Source organism: Elephas maximus, chromosome 4, assembly GCF_024166365.1.
Source record: "Elephas maximus indicus isolate mEleMax1 chromosome 4, mEleMax1 primary haplotype, whole genome shotgun sequence".
NCBI lineage: Eukaryota > Metazoa > Chordata > Mammalia > Proboscidea > Elephantidae > Elephas > Elephas maximus.
In genome coordinates, this window is record NC_064822.1 from 113,631,448 (window position 1) to 113,653,223 (window position 21,776).

Here is a 21,776-nt window from a genome sequence, read left to right on the forward strand (position 1 = left end):
AAGAAAATTATAAATCAATAACCCTCGTGAACATGGGTACAAAAATCTAAACAAAATTTTTGCAAATCAAATGTAATCATTGTAATTCGTCATAGTAACAAACTTAAAAAGAAAAACTATATGATTATCTCAATAGATGCAGAAAAGGCACTTGACAAAATCAAATTTCATTCCTGATAAAAGATTTCAATAAACCAGGAATAAAAAGAAAATTCCTCATCCTGTTAAAAGCCATCTACAAAAAACCGGCATCTAACATACATAAAGAGGAAAGATTAAATAGTTCCCCACTAAGATCAGGATCAAGACGGGGATGTCTGCTCTCACCACTTCTATTTCGATATTATACAAGAAGGAAATTAATGCTTTAGGTTATTGTCATTAGGAACAGGACCCTAATCATTATTAGTTCAAGCGCCGTAAATGCTTAGTAAGAGTATGAACTAAAATATTCCTGAAGTCAGGTCAGAAATGATCAAAGGCTTTACTGATTCTTATCATAGCATCTCATAAGCAAAACTGATTTTCTCCATTCTTCATCTCAAGACAACATGATCACAAATGGAACACGTATAAAATCAGCAACCAGAAACCTCTGGCATTACAATGCTACCCCAAATCAAACAAATCTATTATAATTTCTAAAATTCAGAGAAACCTGTAAGAGCTGGACTTGACGGGGCTGCCTTGGTTTTCCAGAACTCCCAAGTTTTCTGCCTTTGACAGGGTGCAAAACCCAAAAAACCAAACCCAATGTCCTCGAGTCGATTCTGATTCATAGCAACCCTATAGAACAGAGTAGAACTGCCCCATAGAGTTTCCAAGGAGTGCCTGGCAGGTTCAAACTGCCAACCCTTTGGTTAGCAGCCGTACCACTTAACCACTACACCACCAGGGTTTCCTGACAGGGTGCAGTCACCATTTTTCAATCACTCTCTATTTAAATTTAGTGGAAAATATTTGAGTTTTCTTTTGGCTTAGTGGTTAAGTGGTACGGCTGCTAACCAAAGAGTCGGCAGTTCGAATCCGCCAGGCGCTTCTTGGAAACTCTATGGGGCAGTTCTACCCTGTCATATAGGGTCGCTATGAGTCAGAATCGACTCGATGGCACTGGGTTGGGTGGTTTCTCTGACAGGTTTCTGCCTTACAAAGTTTCCAGCTTTTACCATTTTTACTGTAACAGCTACTTTCCATCAGTCCCATTTACCTCAATCGTTTCTTTATTATGCAATTTAGGCGCCTGCTAAATTTTCTAAAATAGCCTAGGCTTTTCAAACAACTTGCTATCAAATTATTTCCTCCATGAATTATTTCTTCAGCAGAGTCTCACATCTTCCTCTTCCTGCCTTATTTTATATTGATTCTTGCTCCCAAATTCAAACCCTACACAATTCACAGCCTGTGCTGACTCATCAATGAGGCATGACCCCTCACTCTATTTACCACTTCAGCTACCCCATCCACAAGAAGAATGAGTCTCCAAGATTTCCTAGAACAAATGCAGTATTTACAATCTGTCAGAACCAAATGGTTTCCAGTGGTGACTTTGGCTTTCTTTTCTACAGATATATTTGAGAGACACAACTGAACTATTGCATACAGTTTTACAACGATTCCTTATAGGAAAAGAGAAAGTGAGAAATATTTGTGGACATATATAATGCTATTTTTTATTATACCCATTTTACAGAACAGGAAAGTGAGACTTAGGGAGTTGATGTCTCATGTGTCAATCAAGATTGTGATGATTATTGTGCTACATTTGATTAGGCCTCCTTACTTCCCTGGTCCTCAGCATTGTTGTGAGAATTATATTTGAGGAAGCCATTTATAAAACATTTGCACTGTGTATGTTTTGTCCCTAATCTGGCATTTTGTTCCCAAGGCTGACGTTGGGTTTTCTGGTGCTTGCACTCTACAGATAAATAGATGATTAACCTGATAAATGAATGGCTGTGAAGGTGTCCCAATATGGAAATGGATTAGTCCTCCCAGGGCTTAACAAATTCTTCAATGCCCTAAACTGGACATTTACAAGGCTTTTCTCAGAAGTGATTACAGATCAATACGGGCTCCTATCCCTGCCTGAACCTGAGCATTCCACATTTATCTGATTTGCATTTTATTTCTGCATGTGTCCTCAGAAACATGAAAACTGTTGCCTTACTGACTTTAGCCAATAGTCTATAAATGGGTTAATTATAACCAGGCTGGTGATGTTCAGACAATATGACTTTTCAAGACCTTCATGACCTCCAAATGGTTCCACCTAGGCTGCTGTCCTTTCTATCCACTGCCAAGTCCAGCCACACCACCCACTGGGGAAGGCAAATGCTGTGACCTCATACTCTTCCTTTTCTCTGCAAGCTGATGCTTTCTTGTTACCCTCCACCCTAATCCCTCAAGAAAGGCTCTCCGGACCCTGTTTCCTCAGCATATGTTTAAAGATTTTTCCCAAAGTTGTCAGCAAAGGACATTCATTAGCCTTTAGCAAACATGGATCCCCAGGGCAACTTGTGCTCCTTCACACAATTGATCCCTCAGTGCACACTCTCAACAGAGAAGATATAACCTGTGTCACTCTGGGTAAAGTATGACCTGGGGATGAGAGGGGGAGTTTACATTCTTTTGAGGTCATCAGCCTTCTTTCCTCTAGAACAGAAAGCTCCTAAAAGTCCTCCTTTCAGCTTCCTGTTTATTGGCTGTGTTTAAAAAGAGCAGATGTCCAAAAACTGATTCAGCATCAATCCGAATTAGTGGAAGAGCAGCAATAAGCAAATCACCACTAAATGATAAGAGGCAGAGGAGAGTATTACTTCTTCTAAAACAAGCCCTGAAAGTGTGTGTATTTCTGTGAAATGCAGGACAGGACTTGGCAGCAGAGTGTAGAAAACACAATAAATTTTATATTACTTTGTAGTTATGTGATCTTAACATTTTGATTCAACTCTAAGAATTTTTAGAATTAAAATCCCACTATACTTGTTTAGATAGTCTAGTGAGCAAGTATGTTCCCCCGTTTGTAGCTTCATTGATTTTTACTTCATTTACTTCGTTGATTTTATTCTGCGGTTGTGAAACCTGAAAGGAATGCAGGTGTGAATACTCAACCACTCCCTGAGGACTCCAGGTTGGTAACAAGGAGGGCAAGGGCATCAGGGCCATTATGTGGTATATTCTGATCCCTGATCCCAACTATGGGCTGCAACCTATCAGGGGGGTCATGAAATCCATTTAATGAGCTGCAACCAGAATTCAAAAACAAAATTTAAATATGGAATAAAATTTAAAAAGTCAGATTATATTGCATGTAGTAAGGTGTGCTCTATAAAGCTTTTGTTAGGTATATACATGTTTGCTGAGAAATGATATAAAATGCAAAATGTATTAAAGCCTAAAACATCACAAAGCTGTTTCCTTATAAATGTTTATAAAAACAATAACTAGAAAAAGTCTTGAATAAATCAAAAGTCACCCCCAGAAAATATGACTCTTTAACCACATGAGCTTCCAGATCACTAGAGACTTGGAAATGATCTTAAAGTGCTCAAAGATGGAGCCTTCCAGAAAAATCCCAGAAAACAAGTTTTACACAATGGGACCATCAGCTTAGCTACAAAAGATTTCAATGAGCAATTTCCTGATGTCCCGTTCCCTGAAATCTATGCTAAGATTATATTTGTATTAAAGGGAGAATTACTCAAAACAACCTTCCGAAAGCTGAGAAGAGGATCTACATCTTGATTAACCCTACAACCAGGCTACCACTGAAAAGTCTTGAACATAATGGTTTTTAATATTTTTAATGAGATAACAGTTGCATTCCCAAATTTACATACACAAAACATTTTACACATGATTTTGTGGATTCACAAACATAGTAAATCTAATCTGGGAAATAACGGATCCCTGATTAAGAACTTCTGATTTAATATTCTTAAGCTCCTAAAATTTCCTTGTAATGTAATAGAATCTCCCTATTTTTATGGAAAATTCTTATTGAAGTCCTGGTAGTGTAGTGGTTAAGAGCTACAGCTGCTAACCAAAAGGCTGGCATTTCAAATCTACCAGCCTCTCCTTGGAAACCCTATGGGGCAGTTCTACTCTGTCCTATAGGGTCGCTATAAGTCAGAATCAACTCAACCGTAACAGGTTTTTTTTTTCTTTTTTATTTTTATGGAAAAGCAAAACTCCTGTTCTAAAGATTCGGAATGCATTTGAGTAAGTTAATGCAGATGATTATTAGAATTTACTGTTTACTGAATTCTAGACAGGCATGTGGAAAGGTTCAAAGGACAGACACACTCCTAACTCAAAGGTTTTTGAATTCTAATGAACAGACATCGGCAGACAAGAATGGAGGGTCCGTTGGGAAGAAGTGAGGAACTGACACTTTTTAGCATTGAGGGAGTTAAGGGACCTGGACCAGAAAGAACACGAGAGATTACTATAATTATATGAAAAATAAAAACAAAAAAAGGCAGAGAAGAGTAAGAAAAACAGCATTTTAAGGACAATTGGACAGAAGGAGAGCAATGAGTGGAGTTCAATGGGAAGTAAGGAAAATAAATGCAGGAGGAAGCAAATTAGTAATTATTCTGGAAGAAGACAACTCCTGGAGGCATTCCTTTATTAATTCATTCCACAAACTTTTTGAACCTCATTTATGGAGCAGGCATTTGCTTCTGGCTGACACTGATAGGGTACCATGAGGAAACAATCACAAGAACTTTCCTATATAGGGCAAATAAAACCAGGGAAGACCCAACACCATTCAAATTAGTGACTAGTCGGGTTCACCTCATCAGAGGAAAACTTCATGGTTTGTCTCCTTTTCTTCTCCTCAGATTTCACCTGTCCATTTCAGAGCATATCTTCCTTTTTCACATTTGGTTACTGTCTCTTTTTCACTTTGACACTCAGAAAATTTCAACAATGAAAAATAAAACTATGGTAATGGAGTTCATCCTGCTGGGACTAACAGATGTCCCTGAACTCCAGGTAGCACTTTTCGCCTTTCTGCTCATCGCCTATTTGCTCAGCATCATTGGAAATCTGACTATTCTCATCCTCACATTGCTGGATCTCTACCTTCAGACCCCTATGTATTTCTTTCTCTGGAACTTCTCCTTCTTAGAAATTTTCTTCACAAACAACATCATTCCCAGGGTCCTGATCAGCATCACAACAGGGAATAAGAGTATTAGCTTTGCTGGCTGCTTCACTCAGTATTTCTTTGTCATCTTCCTTGGGGCAACGGAATTTTATCTTCTGGCCACCATGTCCTATGATCGCTACGTGGCCATCTGCAAACCCCTGCATTACATGACCATTAGGAACAGCAGAGTCTGCGCCCAGCTGGTTCTCTGCTCTTGGCTGGCTGGGTTAATGATTATTATACCACCTATCACCCTAATGAGTCAGCAGGACTTTTGTGCATCCAACAGTCTGAATCATTATTTCTGTGACTTTGAGCCCCTTCGGGAACTCTCCTGTTCAGACACGAGCCTTGTAGAGAAGGTTGTCTTTCTTGTGGCATCTGTGACCCTGGTGCTCACTCTGGTGCTAGTGATTCCCTCCTATGCATTCATCATCAGGACTATTCTGAAGTTCCCCTCTGCCCAGCAAAGAACAAAAGCCTTTTCCACTCGTTCTTCCCACTTGATTGTCATCTCCCTCTCTTATGGAAGCTGCTTTTTCATTTATGTTAAGCCCTCAACAAAAGAAGGGGACATATTCACAAGGGAGTAGCTCTATTGATTACCTCAGTTGCCCCTTTATTGAACCCCTTTATTTACACCCTAAGGAACCAGCAGGTAAAACAAGCCTTCAAGGATGCCATCAAAAAGCTTATGAACCTTTAAATAATTTCAGAATTCAAGTCCTAATGGATGAGTCTCTACTATGTACCAAGCTCTGTGCCAGTTACTACGTATCCAATGAAGAGTTCAACTCCGGTTCAGTAAGAGAGACTTGGAAATAGATAACTTACAGCCTATTAAGTGTTAATACAAAGACATGAATAAGGTTTCATAAATGAGAAAGCAACTCAAGCAGAGTTAAAGAGTCAATAAATATATTCAGAGAAGATAGCATTTAAATTGGGCCTTAACATGTAGGAATAGGTCAAGCAAGCAAAACAAAGAAAGAAGGAATATTGCACAAAATTTCAATCCTGGGAGACTGAGTATATGTTCTTTTCATTGATTTCAATCAAGAAAAAAAGAGAAGGAAAAAGATTACAATGTGGAAATTATAATTTTGATTTTGAGTTAAATTCATGTTTAAAATAAGTTGAATGCCCATAACGACACGGCACCTGGATTTGAAGTCAGATATATGGGCTTAGAAGCCCTGCAATGGAAATGGGAGGGTGGTGGGTCAGTGGTTAAGAGCTACAGCTGCTAACCAAAAGTTTGACAGTTCAAATCCACCAGCTGCTCCTTGGAAACCCTTTGGGGCAGTTCTACTCTGTCCTATAGGGTCACTGTGAGTTGGAACTGACTGAACAGGTTCACGGGATATGGATTTAGCAATCCTTACCATAGAGATAAGCAGCTGGGTGACACAAAGCGTTAAGGGCTAGATGACTAGTCTAAAGGTTGGTGGGCCAAACCTACCTACGCATAGGCAAATGAGAAGACAGGCCTGCCAATCTGCTTCTCAAAGTTCATATCCCTGAAAACCTTATGCAGTAGTACTCCTCTGCAAAAACAGGGCAACTAACAATAACAACCATAGAGATGGTAATTGATGGTATGAGATTAGAACCAAAACCAAACCAAACCTGTTGCCACCCAGTCAATTCTGAGTCACATTGACCCTATAGGACAGAGTAGAACTACCCCATGCGATTCCAAAGGAGCAGCTGGTAGATTTGAACTGCCAACTTTTGGTTAGAAGTCTGAGCTCTTAACCACTGCACCACCAGGGCTCTTATGGGAATAGAGGCAATCACAAATAGAAACAAGTATAGAAGAGGATTTAATATTAAATTCTAAAGACCTTCCAAAATCTAAAAAGAAGAGAAAGAGAATATCTCCGGAAACATAGATGGTTGGTAATGTGAAATGCTGCAGAGAGCAATTAATATGAAGACTGAAAATATAAGAACTAACAATAAGGGCACTGTTGGTGAACTTAGCCATTTTCAGAAAATGTGGGAGTAGGGGGTGAGGTAACTGAAAGAGAATAGTAAAATGGAATTTCAAGAGTGAAATAATGAAGATGAGAAGGATGGCCCCCAAGTTATGTACTAGCATGGTATCCTGTGCTGTTTCATTAATAGTACCCATAATAAAACAATTATATATTTAAAGTCTGTATTCACCTTTATTCTGCACTCCAGGAGTGCAGGGATAGAATCTCCTTGGTCGCAGTTCTATCTGCAATGCCAACCAGTGGTAGGTGGTGCTGAATAAATACTTGTTGGATAGTTGAAGAAATAATGGATGTGTACGTGTATGGACAGACAAATGAATTAGGGAGCCCAGAAGAGAATATTTTAAAAGGGAAGACGCTTAGCCATTTGAGAGTTTATATACTGAGAACAATGAATTTGCAAAGCATGCCTCACATAGACTTCTTAGATCCACCTGGAAATTCCATCCTATTTTACAGATGAGAAAAATGAAACCTACTGAGGTGAAATAACTTAATGTAAGGTCACAGAGTTAAGTGATTTAACTAAAATCAGAAGCCAGATTTGTGTGGAACCAGAGCCCAATGGCTTAACCACAGAGCAATACACCCACCCACCCATTATAACTGCTCTTAACATTCATGTTCAATGTTTCTAAGTATTTCTAAGTGTTTCAAAGTATTTTAAGTGTCCTTGGCTTCCCTCCTGTATCCCATCTTTCCAAGCTCTCAACAAACTTCAGTTAGAAGCCTTTAGAACATGAATCTTTAGGAAATTGGAAGCTTACAAAAAGCCATGTTTTTCCATCTGATAGTTCGTGACTTTTCTCAAGATCCCTCTCCTTTCCATTTCCATATTTCTTCTGGACAAAGTGGATACTTTATTCCTTTTCTTTCAGAAGGAATAGAAATTCCTCTAGAAAACATTGGACCTGAGAAAGCAATATTTTGCCTCCACTCTCACCCCCAATAAGCTTCCAATAAAGATTAAATTATGAACAAGGGTTTTTTATCCACTGCTAACTGTAGAGGGTCAGCGAAAAAGAGGAAGAAACTCAATGAGATGGATTGACACAGTGACTGCAACAATGGGCTCCAGCATAATAACGATTGTGAGGATGGCACAAGACCAGACAATGCATCATTCTGTTGTACACAGGGTTGCTATGAGTTGAAACTGACTGGACAGCACCTAACAACAACCACATTGATTATACTCCCTCCTCCCTATTCATTTTCATTCGAGCTATGGGCCAGTGGCTTTGGTTCCTGGGCTTGAGGGCAGGAATGATGATCTCACTGCATATAACATAGTGACAGCCCCATAATCCAAACCCATTGCCAGCAAATCGATTCTGACTCCTAGTAACCCTTCAGGACAGAGGAGAACTTCCCCATAGGATTTCCAAGGCTATAAATCTTTATGGAAGCAGATTGCCACATCTTTTTCTTGTGAGAAGCTGGTGGATTCCAACCACCAACCTTTCAGTTAGCAACTGAGCCCATTAACTACTGCACCACTAGGGCTCCTATGCCCATAACAGGCACTCAGTAAATGTTCAATTAATAAATGAGCAAAGTCTCCCTCCACCTCAGTATTTGGTAATTAGATTTTCCGCTTGCTCCAGCCAAAAATCTTGGTTCCTCTCTTGTTTTCTCCAATCCCGTATGTGGTCTGTGAGTAAATCTTTTACCCTCAAAATTTACCCCAAATCTGACCACTTCTTGCCACCTTTACTGTTACCATCCTGACCCAACCCTCCATCATCTCTAACCTGGATTATTACAATAGCCCAATTGACGCTATTTTCAACCCTTGCTCCCTTGACATTTAATCTCAATGTAACACCCAAAGTAATCTTATTAAAACATAAATTAGAGTTTAGAAACTTCTAAGCTCAGATTCTTCTCTGCTCAGGACCTTCCAATGACTTTCTATCTCACTCACTTACAATGACCTACAAGGCCCTACGAAATGGTCCCCAGTTCCTCTTTGACCTCATCTCCTACCACTATCTGCTTACTCACCACTCCAGTAACACTGGCCTGCTTCCACCTTCTACCCTTTGCACTTACTTTTTTCCCTCTTCCTGGAATCCTTTTCCACAAGATATACATAACTCACTCTCTCACTTCCTTCAAATATTTACTCAAACATCACCTCAGGGAGGCTGTGTGTGGCCACATTTTTAAAATTGCAATCCACTCATCAAAATTCCCTGTGCTCATTACTTGCTCCATTTTTCTCCTAGCATTTACCATTCTCCAACACAATATGGATTTTATTTACGTATTAATTGTCTTCCTCTTCCTATGGAATGTAAAGCTTCATGAGAACAGTAATTTTTTTCTGTTTTATTCACTGCAGTGTTCTCAGTACCTGAACAGTGCCTAGGGAAAGTAGTGGCTCAATAAATGTTTGTTGTTATTTGTGATTAAAGTTGGCTCGTGTTCAAGTAGAGAAAACCATTCAAGAGAGAGAAATATAAAGGTAAGAGACCCTTGTGACATCTAGGATTGGGGAGATGAGTGACCATGGGGCCATAAGAGGGAGAAAAAGCAGCTTCTAATCCTCTAAGTTTCCTAATGTCAGTTCCTATAAGAACCTGCACCCATTACATTACCTGGCGGATCCCTAGCATAAATATCTTTTACTTGGGCTAGCTTGAGAAGGTTTCTGTGACTTAAAAAGCAAAGATCCTCGACTAAACATCCACTCTACAGGTAAAGCTACTTGTGTTTCCAAGAAAAGGTGAACAAAGGAATTATATCATTCCCATGAGGTGATCCCAGCAGGTCATTGACCCACTCAATGCACTGCGTCAAGTACTTATTTCCACAGGAGATCTAGTAGATTCGGGTTACATTTGGAAACAAGTTTCCGACTTCAAGAATCTCCTCCAATTATATTATGATCTTTTATCAACAGAACTTTTTTTTAAAACCCAGATTCATTATTCCAGGCAGAAGTATGTAAAGAATTACAGTGCCCTTAGACAAACATTATATTAGCTTGTTGCACCCAGCCAGAACTTGAAAAAATAATATTTTGGGGGCCTAAATTAAATATCATATTCTCAGCAAGTATCTTAGGCTTTTTCCTTCAATCCAGCCTTCTCTACTCACTTTCTACTACATTATTGCCATTATCTGATTCTTTACATTTTAGATTTATCATCTGTTCCCAGAAGAGCCCTTACACATGAAAGAAATCTTTTCGAAGTATGACCCCAGCTCTGCTATCTCTTGGATCCAATTTTCACTAGGCTTCCAGGCCTAAGCACTCTTGGAAACTCAAATTGACCACCATGCCAAATTAGGCTCTGAACAACACTGTAGACACAAACATAATTACTCCTATATTTGGACCATGTTTCAAAGGTAATGATGTGCTCCAACCACATTCTTCACCTCTCTCTCTGAAACCTCTTTCCTCCATCTATTTCAAGTTCACTTCCAACTTGTCAACAAAGGAGGTTTATTAGCACCTTCTGAAGACAGATCACAGGAGACCTTCTGTTGTTAACTTAGTTAATCCCTCGTGTTTTCTCTGAACAAGGCAAATAAAAACTGCCTCTCTCTGGGTGACATGGAAACTACAAAGAAGCCAATGTCTACCTCGTAGAAATCACCAGCTTTTTTCTACTTGAGACATAATTAGAAGGAAGGAAATAATATTTTGAAGCACACCATTCTCCTGGAACTTGTAACTATTCTATTTATTTGCTCTACATAAGCGGTATAGCGTCTCTCTGGGTCTCATTTCTGTTACTGTTTGAATTAGTACAGGAAGCAAAGCTGACAAATGCCCACCAGAATGATATGGGGTGGAAAGAGCTGGAATCTATTTCTCTACCAAAAACCTGTGAAAGCTTACATAACTCTGTCACAGAGTACACAAAGACATGATATAAGGCAGATACAAAAGATTTCAGAAATTGATCCTACCTAACCTCTTATCTTTCATTCATAATTTCTCATCCTTCACTCATAATTTAGGATACTTTGGATTAAAATCTCACTGCAACCATCTGGATTAACCAACGTAAGTATCTTCCTAGTTTTCAAAAACTGTAATATCATCTTGCTAAGGTTGTGAATTATTAAAATGATTTGATTGTGAATTTCTGAAAGGAAATGCATAGCAGGTGAGCAAATGAGTAAGAACACTGAGTTATACATGTCAATGAATCATATTGTTTACTGTGCAGAACATGTGAATATAAGCAATGACTACATCAACGCAACGACATAATGGAGGGTCTGAAATGAACACTGATTAAAGATGTGTCTCTCCGTATAGAATCCTGAAGAAGGCAATCAAAAGTGACATGACCTACAGATCCTGTCTATAAAAGTCTTTTGTCCAAAAACGTGGGAGGGGATGGGTAAGAGCTTTCTCTGCTCTATTTGGTAAGGTTACATTTATGTCACAGCGAAAGCAGTTATTTCTCTTATTGGAAACAAAGAGAGAATAAAAAGGCATCCATGCCATGATTAACTTCGTCATTCAAGAGATTTTAAATCATTCATTGGGAGCCACTCCTGAAAGCTGCATCTCTTCTCCCATTGGTAATTGTTAGATCAGTGCCTGAAAGACTCTGATTTCACCAAAAAGCAGACAGATCCATACAGATTAATGACAACTGAGCCCAAGCCATGCACAGAGATGACTCAAACTACAGCAGAACTCGGCTTTAAGCCGAAAGCCTTCAAATTTTACCAGGAACACAGGGACAGAGGGTAAGGCAGGACCCACTAGGAATTCACCCATGTGGAATAGGTGAAAAAAAAAAAAAAAAAGGTGGGGAGATAATAAAAATCATTTAGGAGGAAGAGACATGAGTAAAATCAGAGGAAAGGAACGGAAAAAAAGGACTGCAAATGAAAGAAAATACAGCATGCTTGAGACTCTCACTAATTCAGCAATACTTTCTAACCACCTATAAGGTGGTAGAAACTTAACTGAAGCAAGTACAACCAATGAAAGAAACATTACTCCACAGTTAAATTCCTACGCTACTGCTACCAGAGAATGTTCCATATTGTTACAGAGGCAAAGTTAGTAAACGCTAAGGGGACTTAAATTCAGGTCTTAAAGAGGACACTACTTTCCCCACCAAGTGATTAATATAAAACCCTCTTTATCACTACAGCACAGAAGATACACTGATACAAGGGGGAAAAAAACACCCAAGAAAGAAATATGGGATATTTACATTGGAGAAGAATTCAAAGTACAGCAAGGCTCTGCCTCTTCCTACAATTTAGCTAGAATCAGCCACTGTTTCACAAAGGATGGACAGTAAGAAGGAAAAAGGTGGATAGAGGGTATTTCAAGTAAACTTTGACAATTACATACGAAATGAATTCAGAATTGCTGGCAAATGATAACATAAGTCTCTTTCTAAGGACAAGGATGGCATGGAGAATACAGGAGAATCAGAAAGAATCTGAAGGAAGAAAATCTTAAACAGATAGGAAGAGGGAATTAACTCTAACTCCTTAGTGTGTCAGAATTGGAATTGTATCCTTTGATTCCATTCCATTGCTATTGCAGTTTTTTATTACATGTGCTAGTAAAGGAAGGTAAAACATTTATAGTTATCATTCCACAGCATGGAACATCATTGTCAACTAAGACTTTTATGGTCTTACTAAAAGCGTTATCTCACAAAGGTCTTCGAATACTGTAACATGAACACACCTGAACTGGGTAGGTCTCACTTGACCATGACAGTCAAAGAGGTAAAGGAGTGAGTTGGTAGAAGAAAGTAAGCACCACCCAAAACAGATTATTGCCTGAATAGTTCTATGTTTTTCTGGATGGAATATAAAATATCCTAGCATACAAGGATCTGTCAAAAACTGTATTAAGAGGGCCTCTGTGCCAAAGAATTGCTCTTTCCAAGAAGTTAACTCAAGTACAATATGTCAGTAGTAAACAAAGGAAATGTACATGAGTTGACTTTGTGTACCAGGTTCATCTCTGGCACCCTGAGCTCCCATTCCACACTCACCACTGATTTCTTTCCTTTTCTTTGTAAGGGTTCAACAAAGGCTAATTATGAAAAACCAGACTTCTTTGACTGAGTTTGTCCTACTGGGATTTACAGACAACCCAGAGCTTCAGGCCATGGTTTTCATCTTCCTGTTCCTCACCTACATATTCAGTGTCATGGGCAACCTGACAATCATCACCCTCACCCTGCTGGACTCCCATCTCCAGACCCCTATGTATTTCTTTCTCCGGAATTTCTCCTTCTTAGAAATTTCTTTCACTACTATTTTCATTCCAAGATTCCTGAGCAGCATCCTGACAGGAAATAATACCATCAGCTTTGCTGGCTGCTTCACTCAGTATTTCTTTGCCATATTCCTCGGGGCCACAGAGTTTTACCTTCTGGCTGCCATGTCCTATGACCGCTATGTGGCCATCTGCAAACCACTGCATTACACAACCATCATGAACAGAAGAGCCTGCACCCAGCTGGTTCTCTGCTCTTGGCTGAGTGGTTTCCTAATCATCTTATCCCCCATCATCCTGACCAGCCAACTAGATTTCTGTGCCTCCAACGTGCTGAATCATTTTTATTGTGACTATGGGCCCCTCATGGAGATCTCCTGTTCAGACACCAGTCTCTTGGAGCTGATTGACTTTATCTTAGCTATTGTGACCTTGGTGGTTACCCTGGTGCTGGTAATGCTTTCATACACTTACATCATCAAAACAGTTCTGAAGATTCCATCAGCACAACAAAGAAAAAAGGCCTTTTCCACATGTTCTTCCCATGTGATTGTCATCTCCATCTCTTATGGCAGCTGCATCTTCATTTACATTAAGCCTTCAGCAAAAGAAGGAGTTGCCTTCAACAAGGCAGTAGCAGTGCTCATTACTTCTGTTGCTCCCCTATTGAATCCCTTCATTTATACCCTACGGAACCAACAAGTGAAAAAAGCCTTCAAGGATACGATCAGAAAAATTGTGAGTCTTTAATGCCACATAGAATTCATCCCATAAGAGAAAATTTGTTGATAAGGAATTATTTATTAAACTCTTTTCACATACAATGCATTATTCAAATTTCTGGGCAAAAAATGATGAATGAGACAGAGTATCTTTGAGAACTTACTTTCAATGGTGAGATGAAGACATGGAAAAAATATTATTAACAGTGTGTTGAGGGCAAAACCAAGACAAAAATAAAGTAGTCCAACTAACAAACTGAACAGTTTGAGAAGGTTGTAACTACTTGACATTCAAGTTTGTCTTGAAGTTTTTCTCCCAATGAATAAGCCTACAGTGGTACTCTCCAAGATAGAGATTATTAAAAGCTCAGTGCGTTGGAGTAACAATGAGAAGTTCAATACCTCAGAAGAAAAATACCCATAGGTGAATGGAATGAAAAGACTGGGAATGTAGGGTCCAAATTATCCAATGCTTTCTACATTAAGCTAAAGTTAAAAAAAAATAATAATAATTAAAATAAAGCATTTCTATGCTAAGTTAAATTTGACTTAGGAACTGAAAAAAGTGGAATGAAGAGAAATGAGACACTTCTCAAAAAAGCCTAAAAAACCGGCCTAGTAAGGCCATTACAGTGCAGACAGAGAAGAAAGATCAGATTGTATATACATTACTAAAGTGGTCTCAAGTTTTTGGGTGAGCAAAAATCATGACTTAGTACTTCAAATTGAGGCTAGTTATTACTGAAGGAAATATTTAACAGGATGACAGAGAAAAAAGGGAAACCTGAAAATACTTGTATACCATATAAATAAGAATGCTTACCAGAAGTCTTCTTTGGAAAAACAAACACACACAACTATCAAAAATTTGGTAGACAAGTTGACTTGTTCTATGAATGAAAGATAACCTCTCTCCCCACCACTCTGTTCAATGTACTCAAACTCAAAGTAGCCAGATTGGCAGAACCTCAGGGTATGTATGGGGCTCCCAACACCAAGACTGATCTGCCCACTGTAGCTGATGTGCCCAGTCTGCTAATGGCAGAAACAAAAGCTGAGTCTATGACATGGCATCTGCTAGATCCATTGTCAATCAGCCAACTGCTAGTCTGTTCATTGCACAGGACTTTTTCGATTATACTGGGGGCAATAATTGTCTTCACTGGAGAAAACCTTCATTCTGGACATGAATTCCTTTTCCCAGCTCAGTATTATCATCCATGGGCAAACTGGATGCCTTATTTATCATCCTGTTATTATCCCACAATATCTTTTAAACAGGAATTAGTATTTTTACCAATGCTGTCCTTTGTGTCCGTTATGGTTATGTGTTCCTATGTGGGGAATATAATTATAGTGGTTTAAGCAATCCGTTTCCTAAGGACAGTCCTTATGCATGGGATACTCTGTGTGTAAATGGGTGGAGAACGCAAGTGCAATGTACCTTAGGATTAACGGGTGTCCCCCTTTGACATTTATTCCAATAACACTAGTCAACATTGGATATGTGATATCAAACTAATTTCAATAACCAAAAGAGAATCATATGAAAATTCCATTAGAACATCCAGGGTCAGATGGGTCACATTGAAGAGTATTTATCTCCTCATATGGTAGAGTAGAATTAGAAAAATCTTTACAAACCTGCCTGCCACAATGGCACAAATAACTGATAATGTTGCTGACGGAATGTCAGCTCAGCAAAAAACATTAACCTCTCTAGAAAAGGTGATCCTGGACAATCAGGTTGCATTAGGCTTCTTATTGGCACAACACGGAGGTGTATGTGGGGTGGCCAATACATCCCGTTGCTCTTGGATAAATACCTCTGGAATTGTAGAACAAGACATGCATGAAATTAGACAGCAAGCTGTTTATCAAAAAAAAAAAAACCCTCTTGCGATTGAGTCGATCTGAACTCATAGCAACTCCACAGCATTTCCAAGGAGAGCCTGGTGGATTCCAACTGCCAACCTTTTGGTTAACAGCCATGGCTCTTAACCACTATGCCACCAGGATTTGCAGTCTACTCCTCCTTTACAAACCCCAGATTTATTTGGATGGCTACCCCAGGGGATAGAATCTTGGGCTCACTCTCTCCTGCAGGGCGTTTTAATGATAATAATATTAATTGGATTAATCTACATTTTATTCAAATGTGTGGTTGCTTGAATTAATAAGTGCCAACACCCTAGAGCATGTTCAACTCTGAAACCAATAAAGTATACTGATTCTGCCGACTGCTCCAGAATGATCAACAGAGATATAACCTTCACCTAAGACCCCGGTGAAGAACCAGAATGTATTCAATGAAAAGCAGACTGTGAGTTTGAAGTGCCGGCCATGGCTGCCATCTGGGAGCTCAGCAAAGTCTAGGCATCATCTTGTGATTATCAATGTACTTACATTAATCAGTGATCAAAAGGAGGGATTGCTAAAGGATTAACCTAACCACAGCACGCCTTAACCACAAAAGGCCAACAGGTTTGTCAGGACCTGAAAGCTTGAAACAACAGAAAACTACATCAACGAAGTGGAACAGGGTGTCCTAATCAGTTCAAAGGACAGCGGATGTGCCTACCAAAACTAAATTAAAAACTTGCCCCAGGAAGCAAGTTAAAGATCTACCCAATATCATATTTAGCCCACATAATAAATAAAAAGCAATTATCATAAGACAGACTCAGGACCCCTGAACCAAGAGACCACATTCCTAGAAAAGAAAAACAAGTTCAATCAATCATCATCTTAATTCTTTGTCTTTACTTTAACCAATCGTAGTCTCTAAGTAATTTACTCATAATGAATCAGCACCTGCAAAATTGTATAAAAAGCACTCATAGATTGTACTTCTTTGGATTTTGGCCTGTTTATATCTTAAGTGCTTGCAGTCAATTTCCCATTTGTTTTCTGATATGTCACAAGAAGTATCTCCTTCTTCCACAAGGCTTTGGTGAAAGTTTTTTCTCTACAACATGATTTTGCCCTCCAGTAACTTCTCAGGACCATGTTAGTCCTTCCTAAAGAGTTCTATATGCTGTAATGCTATATAGCATTACCCTTCTCAAAAATTCATCTTTTACACTCATCCACTGGGTTTCTATCTAAAATCAAATTGGGACAAGTGAACAGATTGTTCACAGATGACTAAAACTAAACCTTCGTAATCATGAACTGATTGCCTTGGACCAACCCAAACAGAAATATTCCTTGCACCAAACAGAAGCTGAAAATTAAACACTGCATATAGGCTCTTGGACAAAGGCATTCATTGATCCCTCCAAGACCATGTTCCTGTGCTCTACCCAATCTGAAAATCATTTTGTCAGAGAGAATCAGATTTTATAGCTCTTGAAGGTCACATGACAATTGTCATTTCCATGTAAAAATTTAGGGACTAAGAGTATAAGAGTAATGGGTGTGTCAGTGAGCAAGTGGAGGGATAGTTCTGGGGCCTTTAAGAGCAAGGGCACAGGGCCCCCAGCCTTCCACCACAGAAGAGGTATCAAGGTACAAAAGGTTGATGGATAAGAAAATGGGCTGCTGAGGAAAATGCTAAGCCCTCCTCCAACTTTCCTGTTACTTGAGCAATGGGAGATCACCACAGCAACAGAAGACAAGTGTCCAAACTGCAACCATCTTGCCTTGAGAAGTATTATATAAATGAGTCAAAAAGGTCCTCCGTGCATTGGCCCTGACTTGATTATTTCTTTGAATTCTGTTTAGCAAAAAAGTCCGTCAGAACCAAACTCAAATTTGTACATTTCCAATTGTTTTAAAAATAGCTCAAATAAGCAGGTTTTTAGCCACTTAGAGCCTGTCTGCTTTTCATACCCCAGGAAACTGCATCCAACATCTGCTAGTCCTGTTGTTGCTGCTGTTGTTGTTGTTAGGTGCCATCGAGCCAGTTCTGACTCATAGCGACCCTATAGGACAGAGTAGAACTGCCCCATAGGGTTTCCAAGGAGCGACTGGTGGATTTGAACCGCAGACGTTTTGGTCAGCAGCTGAGTTCTTTCTCAACCACTATGCCACCAGGGCTTCTCTGCTAGCCCTAAAAAAAAAAAAAAGACAAAATCCTGTAGTTATAAGGGCTCTAGGATGCTACTATATTTCAGAGCTCTCCAACCCAGAGACCCCCCATCTTGCTGCAAGAGGACATCACCTGAGGACACTTAAGCTCTGCACTCCCCATTTTCTCCTCTTCCCCCAGGGTTTTTCCTGCCCTCTTCCCCTTCTGGTGGTCCCCTGCAGCACTTGCAGCTGCAAGACCTCCTTTGTGGAGGGCCAGTCCCTGCGCGCTGCCAGTGAGGAGGCCTCAATAAATAGCTTGTTATGCAATGTTTATCTCATGGTCATATCTCTTTTCTTGATCCATTCCAAATTCCCTCAAACTTACTTTAAGGAGGAATACACTGTTATGAACACTAAGCAAATTAAAAAAAAAGAAAAAAAAGTTGCCATTGAGTTGATTCCAACTCATAGAGACCGCTCATGTGTCAGAGTGGAACTGTGCTTCATAGGGTTTTCAATAACTAATTTTTAGTAAGTGGATTACCAGACCTTTCTTCCAAGGTGCCTCTGATGCCAACCTTTCAGTTAGCAGATGAGGAGTGATTAACCGGGAACACTAAGCAAATAATGAAGGTATATCGTTTAGCATTGTTTAACTTTATGCCCAGCAATACAGTAAACTGCTCAAAACACTTGTTATATTTCCTGTGTTTATTTTTCAATCATTATTATTATAGCAGTTCCCATAAGGCTTTTGTCCTATACTAATGCTCTCATGTTTGCTTCCTCAGAGTCTCTTTGAACTGTCTTTATCAATCACCTAAAGTTCAATTTCAGAGTTCTCAACAAATAGGGTTCATTAGCATGTTCTGAATGTGGGTCTCCTGGAATCTTTTATTTCTTTCTTCAATTGATGATGCTGAGTGAGGTCTCTTCCGAGTAGAACAAATAAAATATATTATCTTCAGTCTGGTGTAAAATCAGCAAAGAAGCACATATGCAAGCTCGGAAGAGTCAAAACAGAGCAAATGAAGGGAGAATGCTTCTCAGAATTTTGTTATCATTATTATAAATGTGCTTAATTTGAATAAGGTAGTGTCTCAAAGGATTACTTACCGGTCACAGTGCATTTTTAATTAATGTGGATGGGGGAAGTGACAATGACAACTAAGCTGCTATATAGCAGGTTAAATCCTTTTGTGAACTTTTGTGAAGAAATAGGTCAACAATTACTGATGGAAAGGAACAAGTGAAGTGTTCTGCCATCTCTCATCCACACCTGACTTCTAAATTGTGAATCATCCCAGGGATATCTTTTGGCAAAATCCTACAGCATCTGACCTGAAAGTCAAGTGTAAATATATTCTCAGATTATATGTTCATCAAGGTTACATTTTTGTAATTGTGGAGAATGAAAACACATAACTGTAATTTTTTCTTTATTTTTTAACTAAAAAGTAACTTGTGGTTGTTTAAAGCATTCAAACAATATATACATTTTTTTAATTCAAATGGATCTTACAAACATTATTGTTTGACAGATTGTTTTACTGATATAGCAGTGTACTAAAGACATATTTTCAAGTCAGCTCACACAAACATTCATTTAATTTTATTGGCTTCATAGCCTTTTGTACCAAAATTATTTAGTCATTTCCCTATTGATGGAAACTTAAATTGTTTCAACTTTTCACTATTATAGGAATGCTAAAGTGCACAGCTTTGTAAAATTATTACTGCATATTTATCATAGAATTTATATGCAATATGAATGTGAAATTTTGGACAATAACATAGACCAAAAGTTAATTACCAGGACGTGCAAAAGCCAGGATATTCGGGTCACTAGCTGACAAAGTCTCGTTGCATACAGTCCAGTGACTAAGACATTCTTGGGGACAACAGCAAGGACAGGTCTCTCATGTTCCAGATAAGCACATGGCCTGGGGTGTGGGAAGGAGGGCATAAGATTTCTTTCTTTCTGGGATCTTAGAATATCAGAACAACATGTAGAAGCCCTAAGGATTTCTGATATCCAAGACTTCTTTCTTGAGGGAAGCACTAACCTTTCTGAAACAGTATTATGACCATGATTCAGTAGCCCTTTTCCTAGCTCTGTGTTGGGACTACACCCATATCCCAAGGAAAATGACCCAGCCCATCATGAAGTCTTCAAGACTATAGGAAGGGGATCCAGGTGTAGATGAACACTTCTCCTAAGTGTCAGTGGGGAGAATTAAAAGTGCTTCCTAAAAGCCCCTCCTGAAATCATTGGGTGTCTAATGCATCTCTTTCCAGCAGTGACAGGCAGCTCTGGATCTGAAAACTAAACACAAGAGGTGGTTCTGGGCCTAACGTTACACACATGAAGTCATTTGTGAAATGCTATATTCTCCTTACCCTCAATAACAAATAGAACAAATTCAGATTTTTATTATCTAGTGATAGAAGAGCGCCAGCCATGCACAAGGAAATCTCAGAACATAAACTTACTTATAGAGACCTAACCCTCAGCTCTTGAAATCTGAGCAAGAACAATAACATATGTGACTCACAGGCCAGTTGTCAGTGGGGGAGAGAAAACAAATGGTAAAGTCAATTTAGAAATTCAACCAACTTCACCCTAGACCGACTCTTGAAAGTTCCTATTACTTGCTAGACAAAAAAAACTAGGGGAAAATGTATGATTTGTATGGTAAAGAACCAAGGGTAAAGGTGGAAATGGGGAAGAAATGAAGGAGGAAAAAAAGAGAGAGAAAGGCACTACCATTTTTCATATATTTAATAAATATATATTTCACCAACACTATGTTTTACCACTGCTATTGGGGGATAACTGAATGCCACAAAAAGAGAAATTTATACATATATAAAGAGCCCAGCAAAATACACTACAATCATTGAATGAACGTTTGTTGTCTTGCCCTTTCCCTGCTCTTTAAGAAATAACAATCAGTTTTTGCAAAGATGAGATGTACACATAAAATAGAAAATCTTTAAGACCTAAACAGAATGCATCATTATGTTAATTCCCATATCAGAGTCAGAGATCTCTGCATGTATCACGTGTCACAGATATTCAGACTATTTTGATCAAAAGTCCACATAGCACCTCACAAAGAGTAAGCACACTTTGACCATACAGTCTGTCTTCCTCAGATAAGTGCTTAAAAGTCTGACTCAATTGGCAAAATAATTCTATTATGAAAACATTCTGCATCCCACTTTGAAATGTGGCTTCTGGGGTCTTAAATGCTAACAAGCGGCCATCTAAGATGCATCAATTGGTCTCAACCCACCTGGATCAAAGGAGAAGGAAGAACATCAAGGTCACAGGATAACTAAGAGCCCAAGAGACAGAGAGGGCCACATGAACCAGAGACCTACATCATCCTGAGACCAGAAGAACTAGTTGGTGCCCGGCCACAATCGATGACTGCCCTGGCAGGGAGCACAACAGAGAACCCCTGAGGGAGCAGGAGATCAGTGGGATGCAGACCCCAAATTCTCACAAAAAGACCATACTTAATGGTCTGACTGAGACTAGAGGAATCCCGGCGGTCATGGTCCCCAAACCTTCTGTTGGCCCAGGACAAGAACCATTCCTGAAGACAACTCATCAGACATGAAAGGGACTGGACAGTGGGTAGGAG

General features: G+C 39.2%; 1 protein-coding gene and 1 pseudogene across 1 annotated transcript; both read left to right on the forward strand.

Moving 5' to 3' along the window:
* Positions 1-4,932: 4,932 nt before the first annotated feature.
* On the forward strand, positions 4,933-5,864 carry LOC126075623 (olfactory receptor 2AP1-like; annotated as a pseudogene).
* Positions 5,865-13,207: 7,343 nt separating this feature from the next.
* LOC126075615 (olfactory receptor 6C4-like) lies at positions 13,208-14,137 on the forward strand. Its single transcript, XM_049883453.1, has one exon. The coding sequence runs from the start codon at positions 13,208-13,210 to the stop codon at positions 14,135-14,137; it is 930 nt and encodes a 309-aa protein (XP_049739410.1).
* Positions 14,138-21,776: the final 7,639 nt, after the last annotated feature.

Bases quoted from the DNA above. Each gene is read 5' to 3' on its own strand.
- LOC126075615 (XM_049883453.1), top strand. From the start codon at position 13,208: ATGAAAAACCAGACTTCTTTGACTGAGTTTGTCCTACTGGGATTTACA.